The following is a 21,583-nucleotide window of genomic DNA, read 5'->3' as shown; positions in this document are numbered from 1 at the left end:
AAACTCCAGAGCCCAAAATCCAAGCCCTTAGAGAGTAGGTTTTACTTTAAAAACGTGTTTTTAATTTTCTAAGCAAATACTCTCTAAACAATCGTATCATTGCATAAACCGACCTGCATCAACCAATCATCTCCACCGGTGCTGGCTGATCCAAACCAAACCAACTATGGTGTACGATCCAGTCTAACCATCTGGTGACTTACCCACCTGTGTCAACCAACCATTCCGAAGCCTGTTCTGGTGATCAACCCACTGGTATTGGCCAAATGTATCCAAATGTATGTCCTACCCACCAAAGACTAACCATATCCAGCTTGCCCGAGTTTCCTACCCAACTGATGTCAACAAATTGTCTCCTCGTCTGATCTGGTTACCTACCAAGTCAACCATTGATCTAGCCTGCCCAGGTGTCCTATCCATCTTCCATCCATCCATTTTCGTGACCGCTTATTCCTCACAAGGGTCGCGGGGGTTGCTGGAGCCTATCCCATCCGGCTACGGGAAGTAGGCGGGGTACACCCTGAACTGGTTGTCAGCCAATCGCAGGGCGCACAGAGACGAACAACCATCCACACTCACAAGCACACCTGGGGACAATTTGGAGTGGTCAATTAACCTGCCATGCATGTCGTGGGAGGTGGGAGGAGACTGGAGTACCCGGAGAAAACCCACGCAGGCACGGGGAGAACATGCAAACTCCACCAAAGGAAGGCCCCAAGCCCGGATTCAATGTCACGCCCTCAGAACTGGGAGGCGGACGTGCTAACCAGTCAGCCCGGCCTATCCTGTCCTAGCCTACCTTTGTTTTGTACAGACTGGAGTCTAATCAATGTCCGTCCTGGGATCGGAGGCACCATCATCTCCGAGTATGCCCTCATGTCCTACCTACATGGGGTCAACCAATTATCTCTTGCCCTGGTGTCCTAATCCCTGGTGTCTAACCATTTGGCTATTGGCTATATTTGTTCCAGTATTTGTCCACACACGCCTCATCCGCCCCCACACTGTATTGTGATCCCGTCTTTGGATGTGAAAATCAGGAGAAAATTAAGAGCTCTTGTTCACAAGGTGTCTTTAATGCGACCGTATCCTCACATTGGCAGGGGACGCTCTCCCGTTGCACCAGCAGCGGGTTTTAAATATTTAATAGCGCCCGTCACTGGAGCTCGCTTTTTGACATTGACGCCAGCCTCTCGGCAAATGGCGGCTTTCTCCAGCGCCCACAGCTGATGGCAGCCATCGGGGGAGGGTCATCAAGTCAGTCTAAAGAGGCTGCTGGGGAGGTTCAGTTTGAAGATTCTTGGATGTGCCAAGCGGCTGACAGCACCAAGTGACAAACTTGACGCCAAGCACGGGCGGGCGGCTTTGCCAGCGCGGCTGCAGATAACGTGAATTCGTCCCTCGCGTCGCGCAGCCTGTCACGGCTCGCCGTTGACAACCGCCAAGACTGTGTGTGACGAAAAGCCACAGCGAAAATGAATCCGTTGTTTAGACATCTTTAGGGACAAAAAAAATGAGGAGGGTTTCCCTATTTGAGGCGATTTCCTGATCCTATATTTTATTCATAGGGTCAGATTTTCATTTCAGTAATCCCTTTGTTTTGTTGTGGAGGGAGAAATCCATTTACATTTTAAATGAGGAATGTGCCAATCCGGTGTGCGTGTGTGCATGCGGCTGCTGCTTAATTCCTGCTCCATTTTTTAATTACAACTCAAGCAGTTCAATATCACAGCCTGATTAAAAACTTGAGGGGTGCCGCCTCTGTCGGCTGGCAGGCTGGCAGGCAAAGTTAATTATTTTATTTGTACAGATACATCTGCAAAGTGCGTCACAATGAACCATTTAACGCCACCCGGCGGTTCGGGCGGGTCCCTTTAATGGCTCGTTTGAGCGAGTTCTCACGGACATTTTATTGACTCGGGGCGAATAAGCAATGGAGCGCATGTCGAAGAATACAATGATAACTTAGCCTATGGCCTTTGGCTTCAATCTATAGTCTTAAAGGCCACGTGCAATCGTTATGATGGAGAATTATTTCACTTTATGAGAGAACAACTTTTGAACCAACGTTTCCTACAGGATTTTGTAGACCAGCGGTAGGGAACCCTGGTCCTGGTTTTCCATGTCGCCCTCCTCCAACAAAACGGAGTCATATTATCAGATGATCAGCAAGCTCTGTAGAAGCCTGGATAATGATCCCGTTCATCAAATCAGCTGTGTTGGTGAAGGGAGACACGGAAGACAAGGCAGGACAGTGGCTCTCGAGAACCAGGGTTAGGTTAGGTTAGGTAGATTATCAAAACAGTTGGGTCAAAAATAACCCTATCTGGGTCAAAAATGGATCGATCCACTACTTGGGTCAATTTGACCCAGTTTCCTCAGTTGTTTTGCATGAAACAATAAAAAAAAAAAAAAACGGGTCAGTTTGTATGAAATACCCGCAAAAATTGTGTGGTTTTGTATATATATATATATATATATATATATATATATATATATATATATATATATATATATATATATATATATATATATATATATATATATATATAAATTAATGCAGGTCACATTGAATAAAGTAGTGATTTGAAATGAGTTAAATGAAATAGATTTTGCGACATTTCAAATCGATTCTGAAATGTACTAAATGAAAATCGAGATTCTTATGAGAATCGATTTTTTGCCACATACTCACCTTGTCAACCAACTCTCTTTTTTTTTTTGCATTTCAGCCACCCGCGTCAAACAAACCAGCTCCGTGTGTGTGTTCTGGTGTCACCTCCACCCGAGCTCTGTCCTCCCTCTTAGATGATGTACTGCACTAAGAAGGCACTTCATCCATTGAATGCAACCTTTTTCCTCTTAATAGCGAGCCGTGTAAACGCTGTAAGCCACATTTTGTTATCTTTGGAGTGAGCCTGCCATTTTCTCCGAGTGCTCTGAGCCGTGAGCGTTATTAGCCTCTCTGATGTAATATTGTCCCCCCCCCCCCCCCCCCCCCCAAGCATGCAAGTGACCTGTAAAAGTGCATTCATTTTGTGTGAACTTGAGGGGAAATGACTCACAAAGAAAGTTTTTGGGCACCTGAAAGACAAAAACGAGCCACTTAGCGGCCCGGCGTGTCATCCAGGGTATCTTCGGCCTCGCTGACGAGCTCACAGGGAAACGTTTTGCGCCACGGCAAAAGCAGAGTCCCCCAAAATAGCTCCTATTGATTGCTCGTCAGCCATCAGGGAGGCAATTTGAGAGAAAGATGACAAAATGATTTTAGAGGACGTTAGCACGAGCGCTCATTTGCACAACAACCTCCACTTGCAGGCAAGTCGCATTGAAATGAGCTGCTCGGGGCTTACATTTTGACCGTTTTTTTCTCTATTTATTCTTTACTTTATTAATACTCAATGTTGATCATTAAATCGACAGTTCTTTAGTTTACACGTAAAAATTTAAAATGTATCTTTCAATTTACTTCATAAGCGCATGCATTCTAATTTTAGCATTCAGCTCATGGCATTCAGCTTTTTAGCATTCCCACACAATTTCTGCAGGAATTGCACTTTGTCTCGTTAGCAATGCATATTCAAACATGCATTCAAATTTTAATCATGCTTTCATTTTTTATGAATATTATTATATGATGTGACGAAACCCTTTATTTCATTTATTTGCCCAATGTGTATTTACAATTATAATTTAACAAGAGCATTTTTCCTGTTAAAAATCATTTGCTTGTGTGGCTGAAAATTGGCGTTTATGAAGAACTGATATTCCCTTCAAACGTTAGTAAAAGTAGTAAAATTTACCGACTGATTAATTATTTAACAGGTGCCTTGTCAATCACTTGCAGAAATATCGGCTCCTGCTAAATGAGAACGTCTTGCTTCCTTCCTTACTTGAACCCCCGCCCCCCCTCCCCCCTGCTAAATATTAGCGCGCCGTCGTTGCCAATAACCCCGACGAGCGTCTGGGCTAAATTGGCACGCCCGGCAGAGAAAACATTGCTAACTGGGCTGATATTGACGTTACGTCTGCCAAGCGCGAGCGCTGCCATCAGGCTGCAAAAAAAAAATAATCAAAGATGACATCAAAATCAAGAAATTTAATTATCAGACCTTGGAACAAATTTGCACAAGACCAGAGAGGGGAGAAGAGAAGAAGAAAAAAAACATTCAAATCAAACTGACAAGAAGAAAGCATCTTTGCTTTAAATTATTCTCATTCATCACACTGTTTCATTTATTTCCAGGGACTTGGACCTTATTTGAAGTGATCTCCATCAGCCGAGCTGGGAATGTTTTTTCTCTTTTTTTTCAATTTATTTTCCTCCCTCTCTTTATCGCACAAGCTCGTCCTTGAGGAGAAAATACAAGAAATGTCAAGAAAGGTGCGGCCTTTATCGAGCTCGCGGAGGGCTCAAAGAGTCGCTAAATTAAATTGTGCAAAGTTTCCAGTTGAAGGGCAAACAGCGTCGCGGCGAGCAAACAATCTCCCAAGGCGGCGGCCTCGTAAAAAAAAAAAAGGCGATTGATGAGCGAAGGCGAGCTCGGGACAAAGGACTTGCTCTTTGTTTAAGACACATAAAACCCCGTGTCGTTAATTCAGGCCATTTAGGAACGGGTAATTGCTCGTCTCTGGGGCTCTAAGCTAACTAGATAAGTTTGCATTAATTGGATTGTCCCCTCACACACAGCTGCATCAATCAATTAAAATAATGCATTATGCATGCCAGGCCTTTAGGGGGCGATATCACTTTGTGAAGAAACCTCTCAGGTTTTTATTATTATTAGTCAGCATAAATACCGCAAATAAATACCGCAAGCAGGTTTACAATTTGATGTACTGGGGGAACTTAATGTAATTAGTTTATGCTAATATTACGCATGTTAACATACATTGTTCGTATGATCACCCAGATATGTGCAATGCAATACTGTAGAAGTAGAATTCATATATACCTGGATTTAAAGTAAAAACCCTACCACGGTTTGGCTTTAGCCTCTGGTGCTAGCTAGCTAACTCCCTAAACTAGCTAGGAAGCTAGCTAATGTTAGAGTAGACAATATTAAGTATTGTACTCTTTGCGTGTTCAATTAACTGAATGGTGAGATCCTGGTGAAGAAGTCCCTTTGCAAAGGTAAATAATTATCAGAAGCTTCTGATTGACAAAAGGCTGATGACACTGAAGCCGTGTTCTATCAGGTTGTCTGTCTCGTCCAACGTGGGGCATCAATACTTATTCAAAAGTGGGAGAATAGAAATCTCCGCCCATCAGCCCCCAGTACACTTGGTTACAATTCAGTGAATACAAGAGAATTCTGTTCCCATTCAGATTAAAAGAAAACAATAATAATAAGCCTGACTCCCTTCCGACCGGCAGAGACCTGGCCCTCCCATTAGAGATAGCGAATGAATAGACAAACCCGTTGCCCTTTCTCATGAAAGTAACACAGATAAGAATACAATTCTATTCATTGAGCCATACTGAGTTAACTAAATCCAAAACGGCTAAAATATAAATTAAAACTGAAAAACAATGTTAATAACTTAACACTAACTAGCACCTGGGGCTAAAGTCAAACTGTGGCAGGGCTTTTAGTTTCTGGACCTGGATTTGCCACCTCTGTATTTCAGAAGAGATGAAAGGAAAAGTGTCATTGTTTTTTTAACAGCATAAAGCATTTTCAAATGAACTCGATTTTAATGATCACAAGCATTTGACTTTGCTCGCCGCATGCTTTTTTTTTTTTTTTTTTTCCTGAGCGACACAAAGTCACCGACATGAAAGCTCAGCAGCAGAAGCGAAAGCCAGAAAGAATAAAGGAAAAGGCAGGCTGCCAGTGAAGGCAAGGCACGCTTTAACAAACGCCATTAGTAACTTCTCAGTCGGGAACATCACGAACAGGTGGGCGTCTCCCACGGCGTGCGTCAATGTTCGCCGACTTGTTCAACAGGTTGACGGTGGTTATGTTCAATCTTTTAGGGGAACAACAATCATTATGTATGTTTTTGCCCGGCAAGAAAAGGTACGTGGTAGCTTTTGAACCCAGTGCTGACATGTTTACGCGCGGCGTCTCCGGAGAGAGACGCTGAGCTCAGGGGACTCATTACGCCGTCACTCCAGAGAACGTCGACGCTTCGTACTTTGAACTTTCGGCATGTTTATTATTGTGCCTTTCGCAGCCAGCCGCGCTCATGAAGTTTTTTTTTTTTTGTTTGGCGGATTCTACGAGGCTAAAAACAAATTAGCACAAGCGTAAGGGTTCAAATGTCAATTTCAAGACATCACCATTTGATTGGTATCTGGAAAGCTGTCCAATTTCCATGTTTCAAAGCATCCATCTATGAATCAATCGCTTCATCCATTCAATCATTTATCGGTTCAATACGGAAGTGCGGAACTGCCAACAGTTTGGACTCAGCAAGGTCGCGTTCCAACTGCGGAAAAAAAGGAGGCTAACTTTTTTTTCTCCCATAATGCCACAGGGCATTGACTTGCGCTTGCACAAAAATTAAGTAAATATTGTTTATAGAAAATACAATTTCAAACACTTTACAATTATTATTATCGCTCCATCAATCCATTAATCGAAGACTAATCAATTGTCAAGGTAACCGCTAATTATTTCTAATAACCGATTAATCATTTAGATAGCCATTTGATTAGAAATCCTCCAAATCCTCAGACTTTCGGCCTGTAAACAGTAAATATATTATAAAGTCGATTTCTGGTGTCCTCCATGATAGCGGACGGATTTTTTTGTGTTGAAACCAGTGCTGTCAAAGTTAAAGCGTTAACTAATGAATCACAAAAAATCATCACTTTAATCATGTATTAACATATAATATAAATGTTGACAGCGGATGGTTACGTTAAAGGTAGCACAGGTTGTGTTTGAGCAATAAACATAACTGCATGCAATAAAGTAAAGCATTTAATAAATGTTTGCGTATGACATTCAGAAAATGTGTTCATGTCAAATTACTAGGGTCATTTTTTTTCCCATTTTAAATTATACAAGTAATTAACCGATTCGAAAAAGAGGAGGATGAGTGTGTGCAGTGGATACAAATTTTTTGAAGACGTCCTCGGAAATTAAATACACAACAAGTGCTCTTTAAACTTGGTGGACAAAAAAATCTTGATAAAAAAATTAAGCGATTAATCCTGATTAATCAAAATTCTAAAATGTCATTAGTCTGATTAAAAATGTTTATCGTATCATCCCTCTATCCATCCATGCATCATTAATGAGGCTTGCGCTGATGTTTATCCATCTGTGAGTTCACTATCCAGGTAAAAAGCTGAATTTACAGAGTCCACAGGAGCACCCGAACGCATCGTTGGTGCCGAGCTGGACAAATAAAACTTTTCCACTTTTACTTTGTCTTAACTTCGGGTCTTTGTTTAACAGCGGCCGGCTTTGTGTCGATTGCCTGGAGTCCGTCTCAGCCGAGCTGCCCTTCTAAGAATAATATTCACAATGGGATTGCACACGCAGTCAATCAGGCCGCGTTCATGTGCGCGGAATAACAATGAAGGGAAACGATTAAGTTGTTCGCCGCAAAAGCCAAGCCACTTAAACGTCACGCGCACACGAACACTCCTGCTGCATCTGCGGAGGAGGATATTTTCAATTAATCACGCCGTCTCATCAATAATGCATCACCCCTGCAGCCCAGTCGCTCTTGTGCGGACATTTAATGAGGCAGCCCCGCCGGAGGGGCCGTCCCATTTGTCACCGCTCGCCGCTGTCGTTAAGGTAACGCCGTCGCTCGTGACACAAAGACCCGTCAAAAGTGACCGCGGCGGGTGTGCAGGTGTTCAATTCACACCTGAAGACAACTTTTGTGAAAGGCCCAAGTTTGGATGGCTGCTTGTTGCTAGGCAGAATTGTCAAGGGTCAACCATAGGTGCTCCAGAAGCCGTTGGGGTAAAAATCTGGTTTAAGCCACACCCACCTGGCAAGCAGCAACAGGAAGTTGGTCAAATGCAAAATGAGGAAATTGGTTCAAAACAAGTTTAGCTATTAAAGCACTGCTCTGTATTACATATAAAATACTTACAACCTTGGGAAATAAATAGTTATACTATACAGTACATACTTGCAAATATGACAAAAATAAAAAATAAAAATAATAATTTTTAATACACATATATAATTTTCAAAAAAATGTACATTAGACATTAAAACAAAGATGATAAAAATAAATAAATAAACTAATTTAATAAAAAACTTTAATAACTTTAAAATTGCATATATATGCAAAATGCTACATTACGGACATATGGACAAGTTTGTTTTCTATTCTTCCCAGCGTGTTTTTTGTTCAAAATCCACCGAAATCCAGATGAAAACCGGCTGTGCCTTTTACACCTGTCGCCGTGAACCAGCAGTAATCCCATCTGAAATGTTGCCCTCGCTGGCGACTTGGCCTCCCCCGCGAACTCCGCCCCCCTCCCCCATATCATCTCAGCAGTAAGTTATTTATATATTTTGCCAAGCGGGCCGTGAGTAGTGATCCCGAAGTAGTAGAAGCATATGAGCCGAGAGCCTCGCGCCATCTGGCCGCACACAGCAACAAAAAAAAGAAAGAAAAAGGAGGAAAAAAAAGTAGAAAAATCGTCATTGTCAAGATGTCTCCTTTCAAAAGTGAAATTGCTGTCTGGAACCGACCGCCCTTACGGGAGAGGTCATTTTGATAAGAAAAGCCACCACTAGAATGAATATATATCTTCTTCTTTTTTTTTTGTTTGTTTGTGTGTATAACCATGAAGGTTTTATACTCACATTTTTGCAAAGTGGACCAATTTAGTTAGCATTGACTCAATAAATTGTCAAGTATCCTTTTGGTGCATGAAATTCTTGTCTGGAAGCTGTTGTTGTCGAGTTGTAATCCTGCACTGTGACCAATGCTAGATAAGCGCTTTGTCCTCCTCAAGTTCCACTCATTAGCCATGGATCGGTCCCGCTTGTAATTACGCTAAGCGCGGCGAGCCCGCTGAAAGCCACAAACATCGCACGCGTCCAGGTGGCGAGCGGCGGCGGCGGCGGCGGACGTTTTTCGCCATCACTTGTAACATTTTTGAGATTGCGCGACGCAGCTCGGCCTTAAGGATGGGATGTGTCGTGTCATGTGTGTGTGTGTGTGTGGGGGGGGTGCAAAAGCGGGGGCCGCAACCGCTGCTCGGCAGGCCAGGCCACAGCTGGATTCAATCTTACGCCCTGGGAATAACATGCGGCCTGATCTTTTCTTTTTCTTTTTTCCTAACCTCTCACAATTTAATTAAATTTGTTGCTTGCTCTCTATTTACGACGTTGCACTTAAATGGTCCAAACTGCATTATTTATTCAATACAAGTCATGTTTCTTTGTTCATCTATCGATATTAGCGACAGGGAGAGCAACTGTTAGGAAGGCCACAGCTCTGAACATCGAACTGAACAATAGTTTGGCAGATGTGCTAACCGCTAAAAAACACAACAAGCCTTAAGTTAAGCCTAGCTTAACTTGTTAGTTCAATTTGCTAGCACCACCGAAATAACTGGGCCTCGCATTAGCAGTATGATGTTAGCACTTTGCTAACAACAGCATAGTGTTATCTTTTGAACAATATCATTATGTGGAATTGACTACAGTATGTCCAGTACTGGTAGATTATATTTTGCCATTCACTAGCTAACAACAGTGTAGCATTTAAAATATATATATATGTATTATTATGTTTTTTTTACAAATTAAACGTAGACGTATTTTGACAGGGAGAACAATTAAATGCCGGCCCATTCAAACCAATGGGGAATTCCGACCCCTGGTAGCCTGGCCGTCAAAACAACAAAGTGGCTAATGTTAGGCACAGTTTAAACATTCGATTCAGTAATTCTTTTGCGGACCACTAGAGGGAGACCACGAACACTACTAGAGCAGTGGCACTGAACCCCACCACTTTCCCCATGCATTGAACCCTCCGACGGATATGTGCAATACGAATCATAGCAAACTGATGGGGTTCAGTACCTCCAACAATGTTAAGAACCGCTGACCTAAGTACGGTAAAAGAATCTACCTGCAGCGACTTCCAAACATGCAAATGAGTTGATTTTAATCACCGACTCATCCAAAAAAACATGCAGCGCCGATTGATTAAATTCCTTCCAGATCATAGCCAACATAATCAAAGGTATAAATCTGTTTGGTGTGACTCGTGAATGTCTTCATCTTCATTCATTTTCACGGCTTGCAGCTTTTTCGCTGAGCCTGGCATTGCAAGTTTATTTCGAAATGCGGCCAACTCTGTCTAAAATGGAACCTGTCAAAAATTGGCATCCCACAAGGAGGAAGTTGTTGTTTTTTTTGTCTTTTTTTTTTTGCTGGATGGTGCTTTTAAAATGTCCTCATTTGCTCCAAACTGAGCCAAAATTCTTGCGGGTTATGCTGATTGTGTTTTTTTATTGGTGCTTTTTTGATTCTAAAGATATTACCGGATTTATCAACGGATGATGTCATCCGGTGCCCCCAGCTGAGTAAAAACACGCCATTAAACCGATTGCTTTCAGGTATTTTTTTAAAGATTATTTTTAGATTCCTAATAATGGTGCACAACTAGAGGTGGTATGCTGGCGTAGTGGTTTGCACAAATGCCTCACAGTCGAGCAGTTCTCGGTTCAAATCTCAGCTCTGGCCTAACTTTCTGGAGATGACATGTTCTTTTTTTCTATATATTTGGCAATGCAAATGTGAATCAAAATGACCAGGACGTCTTGTATATATAAGTAAAGAAAAAAAGAGGTAGCACAGAGGTCAAGCGGTAAGCATGTCTGCTTCACAGCAGAGATATTCTGGGTTTGAATCTCGGCTTTGGTCCTCCTCTGTTGATTTGCATGAGCTTGCCTGTGCGGCCAAAAAGCTTCCTCCCACCTTGTTGGCATCAGTGGAAACTGGAAAATGTTTTTAGGCGTAAACGCGACTTTTTGTTTGTCTGTATGCGCCCTGCGATTGGCAGGCAGAATTGATGCCAAATGTGAAAAAGTCCATCATTGGCACTAGGAAGCATTTTTTTCAGAGAACGTGGAGGTTACAGAAAAGCATTCAGAGCTACTGTGGGAGGCATTTGAGGGCGCTCCCACATGAGGAGATTAAAAATAATTATACTGGTGCAACTTGTCGAAACAAGTTGATCTCATCAGGTGAAATATTTGCCTGAGGTGCTTTCAAACAGCAGCAGCATGGAGGGACGTTCCCAAATGTTACCCAAGGAACTTTTGCCTGAATTCATTGAGAGAAAATGAACGCATCCGCTCCAATTACTTGAATTTAAATTTTAGTAAATTGCTTCTTCTTCGTTTTATTTGACTTTTTTTATTTTTACATCCTTATATATATCACTAGCGTAGTTAACATTAATTGTAGTAAAAAAATAATACTTTTTATACCAGTGAAGTGGAATTGGGAATCTCTGATCTACATCCAACATGACAACTGAAAACTAGAAGCACCTTTTGCATTCTCATTAGCAGGTGTGCTTTATAAAATGTTAAACTATTTTGTGCATTGTAAAAACACACACACACACACACCCACACCCACACCCACACCCACACCCACACCCACACCCACACCCACACACACACACACACACACACACACACACACACACACACACACACACACACACACACACACACACACACACACACACACACACACACACACACAAACTTGAAGACTGACGTTTAAACAAACCAAACAGACACTGCATTAATGATTTCTTTTTTTATTTTCCTTGACATGATCTTTGAAACGACAAGCCTTGCCTCACCCGCCCCAAGAGTGCACAACCACAATGTACCCCCCCCCCCCCACCCCCACTCCACCCCCCAAAGCACATCATTAGATGTCTGATTGACCGAGGCAGAAAAATGGAAATTGTTTGCCTCCGCGACGTTTCATTTGTGACATTTTACAGATTAATATGAGCCGGCGACTGAGGAGGGGGCTGCTCTGGAAAATTGCTTTGACTGGAAATGTGTCACGGCTGACAGCGACTCTCTCCGTTAGTTTTTTTCCTGATCCCCATTAAACACTTTCCTCTGATCTAATTCAATAAATGCCAAGGGGAGTTTGAATACTAATCATATCCACACCCCCTCCCTTTGGCTGAGACGCTTCTTTGGAACTCGCAAACACTTCAAACGCTCTTTAGGAGTATGTAGTGCCCCAAATAGTCAAAAGTGCACAAATAGTTGTGACATCTTCAAATACCCCCCCCCCCCCAAAAAAAAATATCCACCCATCGATTTAACCAGTTTTTTTGTTAGTTTTTTTTTTAAAAAGGGAAGCAGCATTTGGAATTTTCGGGCATCTTCAGGTGTCAGCTGTGACAAAGCAACAAGTCTCAAGAACGACTTATGTAGGCGTCTATTTCGGCTAATCACATACGGTTTACATTGGCACTTTTAGGCCGTCCTCGGTTTATGATGGTCCCGACCTAGGACGTTTCGGAATTACTAACGGCATTCAGTGGACTAGTTTGATCAGTTGGATATTTATGGCGTAAAAGTTGTTTTCAAGTCAAACTTGTGTACAAAATCGGTCACAAACCAATTTGTTTATTTTTTTTCCGATGGTGGGTGATATAATCCAAATTCTTCGATTCCATGACCTTTTTCCTGACACCTGATGACTTTGAGGCTGATGTCTCATTCCAATTGCACAAATATGACAGATGCGTCCCTGAGACCTGCTGTTTTTTCCTTTCTGACACCTGAGGATCTCCTACAATGCACCCCGTACCCTTGACAAAAGAAAACAACCAAAAAGAGTCAATAAATAGTTTCATCATACGCGTCCCGTGACAAACAGTACATCCCTTCAGCAGCTTAAAAACAGATGCTGACATCACAGAGTGAGGACTCAGAACTGGTCCTTTCTTACTAAGACTCACAGAAACAATAATGCTCGATGCGACTTTCCCTCGGTAAGCGTGAATGATCTAGCACATCCATTTTCATATAAAATGCCCCCGTTTGCAAGTAAACCCCCGTTGCTTGCTAACTGTGCGGCATGTCAAGTTTCAAATCAGTGCAAACAATTACGACAGCAGTGCAGAGTTAGCCGGGCAAGCGGCCGTAGCCCAGCCTCTTCATCAACCCCCCGCAGATGTCCTCCACCAGCCTCACGTCCCGCCGCGGCATTTTCTGCCGCCACCTGGCGATGTTGGCCGGCGAGATGTCGCCCTCGTACTGCAGGTGGTACAAGTTGGTGGATGTGGTGAACGCCAGCTGGTTGAGGGCGGCGGGCGACAGTGGCACCCCCAGGAAGGCGTGGACGCTCTCCGCCGTCTCCTGCGGGGAGTTGACCACGTCCTCGAAGCGCACTTGGAGGTAGGAGTCCTCTGGGAGGCTCTGGCTGACCCGCAGCACAGCGGCTGTGTGGGCGAGCCACAGGTGGGCCAGTATCAACACCGGGTCGCTCTCCTTGCGGGCCAGCAGTCCCCTGAGAGTGTTGAACTCTGGCGCTACGCTCCGGCAGCCATCCTTGACGGCGTCCTCCTTGAATATCAAGGAAAGGTGCTGAGGGATGTTCTTCAGGGAGTACAGGCTGGGCTCGCTGTTGTACAACATGAGATAAATCCACGCTCGGGGGTCCCTCACCACGTAGAGACTTTTGAGGGAAGGCCCCACAACCTCCCGGATAAAAGGCAGCTTCAGCGCCCAGCTCCCGCTCCGCATGTTCAGAACAACGCGGCTGTTCGGGTACTCAGCCATGTGGCGTCTCAGCTCCCGGATGTACTCCACATCTCTGTCCATGCCGGCTCGCAGTTTGCCCTTCAGCTCTACCGCCGGCTCCCTCCGCCTGGAGCGCTTTGAGCCCTGATCCGAGTTGCCACGCGGGGGCAGTTGGGCCCGGTCGTCCTCTGCCAGTTGAATGTTCTGCAGGTGCAGCTTAGTGTTGTAGACCAGCGAGTGGAGCCAACCCTGGATCATCTTGAAGCGCCCCTGCTTGGCCTCCGACCAGGACCACTCGCAGGCGTCCACCAGGGAATCTAACTCAAACTCTGTCTCTGGGATGTCCAAGTGCTCGGTGGGCACCCTGACGTAAACAAAGTCCGAGCTGTTGTAGAAAAGGTGCTTGAGGATTTCCGCCCCGGAGCCGGGCAGAGTCGCGATGAGGACGGTGGGCAGGGGGAGCTGGCGCTGCTCGTGAAGCCGTGCTTGCAAGTCAGCGTCGCTTTTCCACTTCACCCCACAGAGGAGCTGGTCACAGCTGTTGGACACAAAGAGCAGGCCGGCTATCCACAGGAAGAGGACGGCAAGCAGGGCGTAGCGGATTAGCCGCCGCAGCCTGAAGCACACGTCGTAAAACTTCTTCATCATGGCGAGAAAAGCGGCGGCCGTGCAGAGAATCAAACCCGCCATCATGTTGAGTATGAAGGCAAAGTCAAAGAGTTGATTGTCGCCGCTCATCTGTTTGGGGACCGCCTGCGTCCCAAGGCCAAATCGAGTGATTTGATATCGATCCTCCACCTTGCAGTGGCCGCCGTACCCTAAATATGCCGACCTCGCACCAATGTCTTTGTAATTTGTTGCTATGGACACTATCGTCTCTGTGTTATTAATCATCAATGAGAGTCTCACGCCATTTTTGCTGCTATCTATAAACTTACAGCTGGACACTTTGACATAGGGCCCATGGAAAACATAAGCTGTCCTGCTAACAGTGTCTGTTATTGGGAACGTTACATTAACGTACTGAGTCCACCTCTTTTTAAACTCGGCCGCCTGTTCTGCCTCTTGTATGCGGGTTTCCGGACTATGACCCTTGCTGTCAAACCAAAACATTTTATAGTGCGCGTCCCACACGTCCATCATGGCACCATTGTAGCGCTCCATAAACCTGAACGGAACATATTTAAAGTCAATGTCCAGGTTGTGGAAGAATGCGCTGAGGAACCTCACAGGCGAGTCGGCCGCCTTCTCCACATGATCTAGCACCAGAAGCGTTTGGGAATTGAGCAAGACCAGTGCTCTATATACGCTCTGCAGCCTCATGGCGGCGGAGTACGCCGACACAGCTTCCCCGCTAGTGAATAAGGTGTCTCCGTGTGACGATGCCACAATCACCTCACCGCTGGTATCGCCGACCCCCTCGTCATTCCAACGCAGCCACTTGGCGCACTCGCCGAGTTGACCCTCCCACGGAGCGTTACACTGACTCGTAGGTGATGGGCTGAACACCAGCACGTTGTTGAGGTAGCTCAACTTTGGCCCATAAAGTGCTTCTGACACAAACACCTGCCCGTTAGGAGCAAAGGTAAAAGAATTCTGGTCTGGGTGCTCGTGACCCGGGTTAAAACTATTCCAACCATTCACCCACGAGTACGGTTTCTCGTGGACTATGTCGTAGACGGCGCGGCCGCCCAGCTTGCCAGACTTGAAGGAAACAAAAGTGTTTCCCTGGCCGCTTGACAACCCGGCCCCGTAGGTCACGACGCCCCAGTTGGAGAAAATGTGCATGTTGGCTTTGCCAAATCCGAGCGGAGGCTGCGACACCAGACGCGCGTCATACCAGATGTACTCCGTGTGCAGCGTGGCCCAGCGCTGCGCCGACGACTGCCCCATGGGGCCGTCCTTGGGTCGGTGCTTGCGGATCTGCTGAGCCAGCCAGTTCCCTGTGCCGTTCTTCAGAACGAAGGCGTCGAGGAACACCAGCTGGCTCTCCGGCCCGTAGAACCAGTTGTAGTTGGAGTCAGCGATGCCCACCGACCTCTGGAAGCCAGGCAGGAGGGTGGCGTAGTAGAACCAGAAATGCACTCCCAGCCAGTTGTTCTGCGTGTTGTCGATGCTGAAGTGCCGCTGCGCCAAAAAGACGTACTGCATGATGGACTTGGCCGTGTAGCTCCCGTACGCCACCCCCTCGTCTAGCGTGCCGTCCACTACGTGGTTGAGCAGGAACATGGTTTTCTCCATGTAGTTCACACTCACTTGTTTCCAAAGCATAGACTCCGGGTCATCGTGAGACCCCACCACAATGGCCCCAATCAGCAGGGCCACTACGTTGGTGGTCTGGTGATTGTGGAGGTACTGCCGGCCCCAGCCCCTGTGCTTGGAGAAGTCATAAAGTGCCGCCGTCTGCGAGCGGATCTTTTTGAGGTAAACGTCTCTCCGCCGTACGTCCAAGTAGGCGTAAATGAAGTCGTAGGCTGTGGCGAACCCAGTGAGGGAGTGCGCCATTGGGACCTCGTCGTGGGGCGCGCTGGTGACCTTCCAGTTTGGGTACTCAGCCATCCTGTCCATGAACTTGATGAGGAACTGCAGGGCGGCCGAGTCCTCGGGGCACAGCAGGCAGTAAAGCGCCAGGGGTGGTAGGTTGTTCCCATAAATCTCATTCCACTTGCTTGTAAACTCCTCATGCTTGGCAGGCGGGAGGTACGAGGGACCGTTAGACAGCATGGTGAGTGTGGCTGCCCGGATGACTTTAAATATGTGGCTGTGGCTGCCAGAGGACCTTTGCCTCATTTGCTGTACGTCCCCTGGGTCGAAATAGAGACCCGGGTGGGAAAATGCCGCCTGCTGCTCAGTCACTCGGTCCCCGGCCAGCTGGACCTGCAGCAGGTCGTCCGTAAAAACGTCTCTGTCAGTGGCGTTAAGGACCCCCGAGAAGGCTGCTCCTACTGCCCAGAGTGGGAGTAGAAAGAAAGCCCACTTAAGCGCCATGCTGGGGTTCAACGCTTAAAAGCACTTCCTTTAATAAAAATGTAATCCCATAGAGAAGTCCAGTAAAAGTCCTCGAGGAGGGAAAAACTTCAGTGCACTTTCCACATGTCTGCACAAGGATAGTGAAGAAACATGTTTTAGAATGCAAACAAACCTGCCTCGCATGTTTCCGTCAGTCCTCAGACACAGAGAGAAAAAAAAAAAAACTCCACTCGTTGCACAAGCAGCCGTCAGCCCCAGTCGGTGTCCGGTCCACAAAGACACCGCTCGGAGCCCGAGCGAGCCGCAGCATCTGCGGAGCTCCACAGCAGCCAGCGACGCTCGTCCGCGGGCGGCATCGCTCGCTCGCGTTTAGCCCCGGCTGCGCAGCTCCAGGCTGCGGGGGCTGCACCAGAAGCCCCCCTTCTCTCTCGCTCCCTCTGCCCGCGTTCCAACTCCTCCTCTTCGCGTCCGAAAAGAGAGGAAAGTTGTCGTCACTCCTCAAGTATTCACGGGCATTTTTTTCCTCATTGTATGCAGCAAATCAGCCTCCCCAGAGGAGGATGAGGAGGAGGCGGCAGCGGATGATGACTATTCCAGAAGATCCACGCACGCAGTGGAGTTGTTGTGTCGACGTGTGCTGGCGTGTACTAAAATTTACACGTACCCGCGCGCACACTTGGACCCTGCGTACGTGTGTGTGTGTGTGTGTGTAATCTGCGTCGTCGTCCTCTCGGTGTTCAACACTGTGATTGTTTTCCAGGCGAGTGGAGCCGCTGAAAAATGATGCGCCGAGTGGGCGCTAGAGGGCGCTGTGGCTCCAAGAGCAAACTCTCTCTCTTTCTCTCTCTGCCATGAGCATTAAATGCAGAGCATAGCCGGAGAATCAAACAAGTAGTGGTAAAATATAGTTGGTGGCGTAGTGTGAAAGCCGCTTAGCATTATATTATTGTACAGAAACACAAAAATAAAATTTTCAATCTACAAGAACACAACGGGTAGGTCATTTACGGCGTGAACATGAGCAGAGACCAGATTTTACAAATCATATTTTTCGTCTTGTTTTTTTTCATGACCTAAAATGTCCATAAATTTTAGTCCAGTTTTTATTAAGGACATTTTCATTTCGTCTTCATTAGTGGACGAAAATGCATTCTGTGCCTGCTCTCCCACAAAAAACATACAATTGTGTAAAGCTACTTGGAAATAAAATGGCCCAAAAAAACTTATGATAATAGCCCCATGCTGCTTCACCATGACAAATATGTTCCCTGCATCCTGTTATGGGAGTAGTTTTCCAGGGTAGACTTTTCAACTGGCTGTCGACGGGCATCAAATCTGGTTGAAGTCGTCGCGGCTCGCCAAAGACGAGCCGGAGTTCACCCGGCGCGCCTCAATTAGCCTCAGCCCTCAGATGGATGTCAGCGCGTTTGCTGCGGTCGCTGGGCTCGCGCACTTACGGCGGGTGGCGGTTGCCTGGCGACCAATGGGGCTAACGAGAGAAGAGAGGCTGACGGGCTCCAGGGACACGATTGGCGGCTGCTGTTTGAAGCCCCCCGAAAACCTCTGTGAAGCCTGCACGGACAGTGGTTGCCCTTATTAAAAAATAAGACACGCTGGGTGGAAAGGGGTCTACAAATTCTTGAAAGACCACCGCCATCCCCTCACCCGCTTGCTCGCAGAGAACCCATCCCCCCCACCCCTGACCCCTTGAAGAGTCTCCAGCCTCCCCCTGCGGCCAACGTTGCCGGTAAAGCATTGCAAAATCTTTTAGGCTCGGGGGTACGGCCTGTCAATCATAACAATCATATGAGCTAGTGATGAGCAAACAAAACCCGCTTCAGTAAATCCTCGGTTCAACGCATTCCAGAATGTACAATTGGGAATTCAACCCACATTTTCGGGCCAAAAACTGAGCCATGAAAAGCCATCTGAACATGTATCTATATATTTCTCAAGGTATTATTTATTGGTATCATTGACATTCATCTTAAGGTCCATGACAGTACTAGTACATTGCTCTCTTTGTCCTCACTAGTAAGACAATTCAGTGCACTAGAGGAATGACTATCTAACTAGTAATGCGTTTTTTACTGCTCGCGCCACTTTTGCCCCACTCAACCGACCCTAAGACAGCAACCAAAGATATCTAGCATTAAGCTAATTGTCATGGATATCTAGCATTAAGCTAATTGTCAAGGATATCTAGCATTAAGCTAATTGTCAAGGATATCTAGCTTAAAATAGAAAAGTAGGACAGCTTCGGCATGCTAGTAAGACAATCCACTAGTATTATTAGTGACATTCCATTAAATATCATCTGATCACATGTAGCAGCTTGTTGAGGTAGATTTGCATCTCATCCTTTTTGAGAGACGAACAAAATAAGCTGCTTATTTCTCACCCAACTGTCAATCAGTCAGTCAGCCATTAATCAATCAATTTCTGGGCTGCATACAATCCGCCAAGCCCCGGCACACATTTAGCATCTCTAAAGAAGTTAATGAAGAAACGTCTGTTCCATGAGAAAATTGACTGCCTTCAGCTTAGCACATGAAAAATTAACGAGCATGGGCCTGTTGGAAACATTACCTGCAAGTCCTCACCCCCAAATCCCCTTTCACCGCCCACCCGTCCCTCCGCACCATCTCTCGGAGGTAAACTCGACAAGCTGGGAAACACGGCATGAATATTTCAAACAGCTAAATTTGGCATCCCGGAGGATCATTTGAATTTTGAGGAGACGAACAATCACGGGGAAAAAAGTGGTTCAAAAGCTTCCTCGGCTAGAAAACTGCGAAAACCGCGTTGCATTCAACGCGTCAGTCCGAAAAAAACAACAATAATGGAGGAGAACGAGAGTATTTCCTTATGCGGTGACGTTGACGTCTAAAAACCAAGTGTTAACAGCTGAGTTAACACGTGGGTTTATTTTTTTGTCATGTAGCCACTGCATGCTAAAAAATTAAGTGTAAAAAAAAAAGAAATGAGGCACCAATAGCAAGTTTATTTTCATTTTAGTCGCATAGCCATTGTTTTTTTTCTTGTTCTTGTTTTTGCTTTGCAGTTAGCAGACAAACAATAAAATAATGAAAATGAAACTAAAATGCCAAGTTAGCGCTAGCATTTCACTTGTTATTTTGGTCATGGCTTTGCCGTTAACAGACATAAACAAAATCATCAAAATGAAACTGACATGCTAAGCTAATGTTCAGCCTGTAGACTGATTTTGGTTGTTTCTAGCTGCGTCAATGATGTCGTCACCATTCGTTGAGCTGATTTGTTTAGTGTTGCGGTAGTGGAACAATTTCAAGCTTGTCTTTTGATGGCCAAATCAACTTACGACTAACAAATAACGAAAAATCAGACACTAACGGTTATTTTGGTCATTTCTAGCTGTGTTTCCTCAAATATTAGGATAACAAATGTTCAAGAGCAATGAACAAAATGGATGCTGGGAAAAGTTATTCAATTAAACATTATGTTTTCTTTCAGTTGCCGTCAACTTGCGTGACTCCTGAGACAACTTTCCAGTGTCACTCAAGGCAGTTTCTCCAGGAAATAATAAAAAAGTAAAAGGGAAGCGCAGACTTTTGGCAGTCTGTCTTATTCCCTCAACGCCACGTTACATAAATTCATGAGATTATTTGGGCTTCATTAAAACCCACAAACAAGCACAAGTTCATCCGCAGTTCACAGCAAAACAAAGAGAGTAGCTTTTATTTCTCAATGTTACCAAATCAATAAAAATATAGTTGCTTTCAAAAACCTTTAAACATGACTAAGGTAATTATGCTCTTAGGCGAACAATCAGATTTACTTTCACCTCCACTACCCAAAAGGCAGAATTATTCCCAAACTCGAGATGCACCGAGTTCCACGGACATGTTTAAGATGCGCGTAATTAGATTAAGAATATTAGGAAATAATTATGCAGCGTAAGCGCTCTTCTTTTCTCTGGTATCCATCTGTGTTAAAAGTTTTCAACTTGCTCAGGCGAAAGCGGCATGGAATCAAATAAACGATAAGGACGAGCGAGTGGATTCCCGGGCAAGATGAGAGCGCCGCACGCAGATTAAAACACACTTTGATGAAAAATGGAATTATGAGCGCGCAAGCTTGTCCTCGGCAGAAAGTGGAAGTGCCTACCCGAACGAGCCTTCAAGTCAATCCCCCAATGTCTGATTTTTTTATTAATTCCGAAGTTTCTCGCAGAAACTTTGGCCGCATGGGAACGTCCTTACGGTAACAGCTGATAAACGTTATTAACAGCAATTAATGACGGAAATGGAAAAAAAACACTCACTCGTTTGGCCTCATTTCGGTATTGCAAGGACAACATTGTAGCAAAGCGTGTAGAATTTATTAGAAGAAGAAATGTTTTTATTTAACTCATTTGCTACCACAAATGTATAAAAACTTTATATTTTAAATATTGCCATGGTCCCAAACACATATTTATAAGTTTTTTTTTATGCTAGAGCATACAGAAGACTTTGATGCAGCCTCTGAACTGAAGAGAACACTTAAAGCAATGGTAGTTATTACAAAATCGGCCAACAGGTGGCAGCAGAGTATAAGAGATCAACCAGGGCCGTGTTGCAAAAAGGCTCTTTTCCCTATTTGTGAATAATGATGAAACTTATATATATTCTAATGCTAATTGCTGCAAAATGGAAACAGATACAACTATACTTTTTTTGTCCCGATGAAAGAAGAGACTCAAATATTTTCCTTTGGTAGGTTCCATGTTTTTATAGTAATCGAACACAAAATTCTGTGGGCCTTTTCAAAATCAGTCAAAATCAATAAAACTATGAAAAAAATACTTCTTGATTGGAAAATGTAAAACTTGTCTGGTAAATATACAGCTTTATTTTTATTTTATTT

The 21,583-nt window shown here is 45.0% G+C and overlaps 2 protein-coding genes across 2 annotated transcripts in view; both read right to left on the bottom strand.

Moving 5' to 3' along the window:
• cdh19 (cadherin 19, type 2) overlaps window positions 1–21,583 on the bottom strand; it is a 122,637-nt gene that overhangs the window by 64,120 nt on the left and 36,934 nt on the right. The window lies entirely within an intron of this gene.
• dselb (dermatan sulfate epimerase like b) lies at window positions 12,299–17,429 on the bottom strand. Its single transcript, XM_086066663.1, has one exon. The coding sequence runs from the start codon at window positions 16,712–16,714 to the stop codon at window positions 13,109–13,111; it is 3,606 nt and encodes a 1,201-aa protein (XP_085922789.1). The 5' UTR covers window positions 16,715–17,429; the 3' UTR covers window positions 12,299–13,108.

The sequence above is a fragment of the Leptonotus elevatus genome, chromosome 21 (genome assembly GCF_054856555.1).
Source record: "Leptonotus elevatus isolate MCC_2025b chromosome 21, RoL_Lele_1.0, whole genome shotgun sequence".
Taxonomy (NCBI): domain Eukaryota; kingdom Metazoa; phylum Chordata; class Actinopteri; order Syngnathiformes; family Syngnathidae; genus Leptonotus; species Leptonotus elevatus.
The sequence above is the reverse complement of the archived record's forward strand: the minus strand, read 5'-3'. Positions and strand labels throughout refer to the sequence as shown.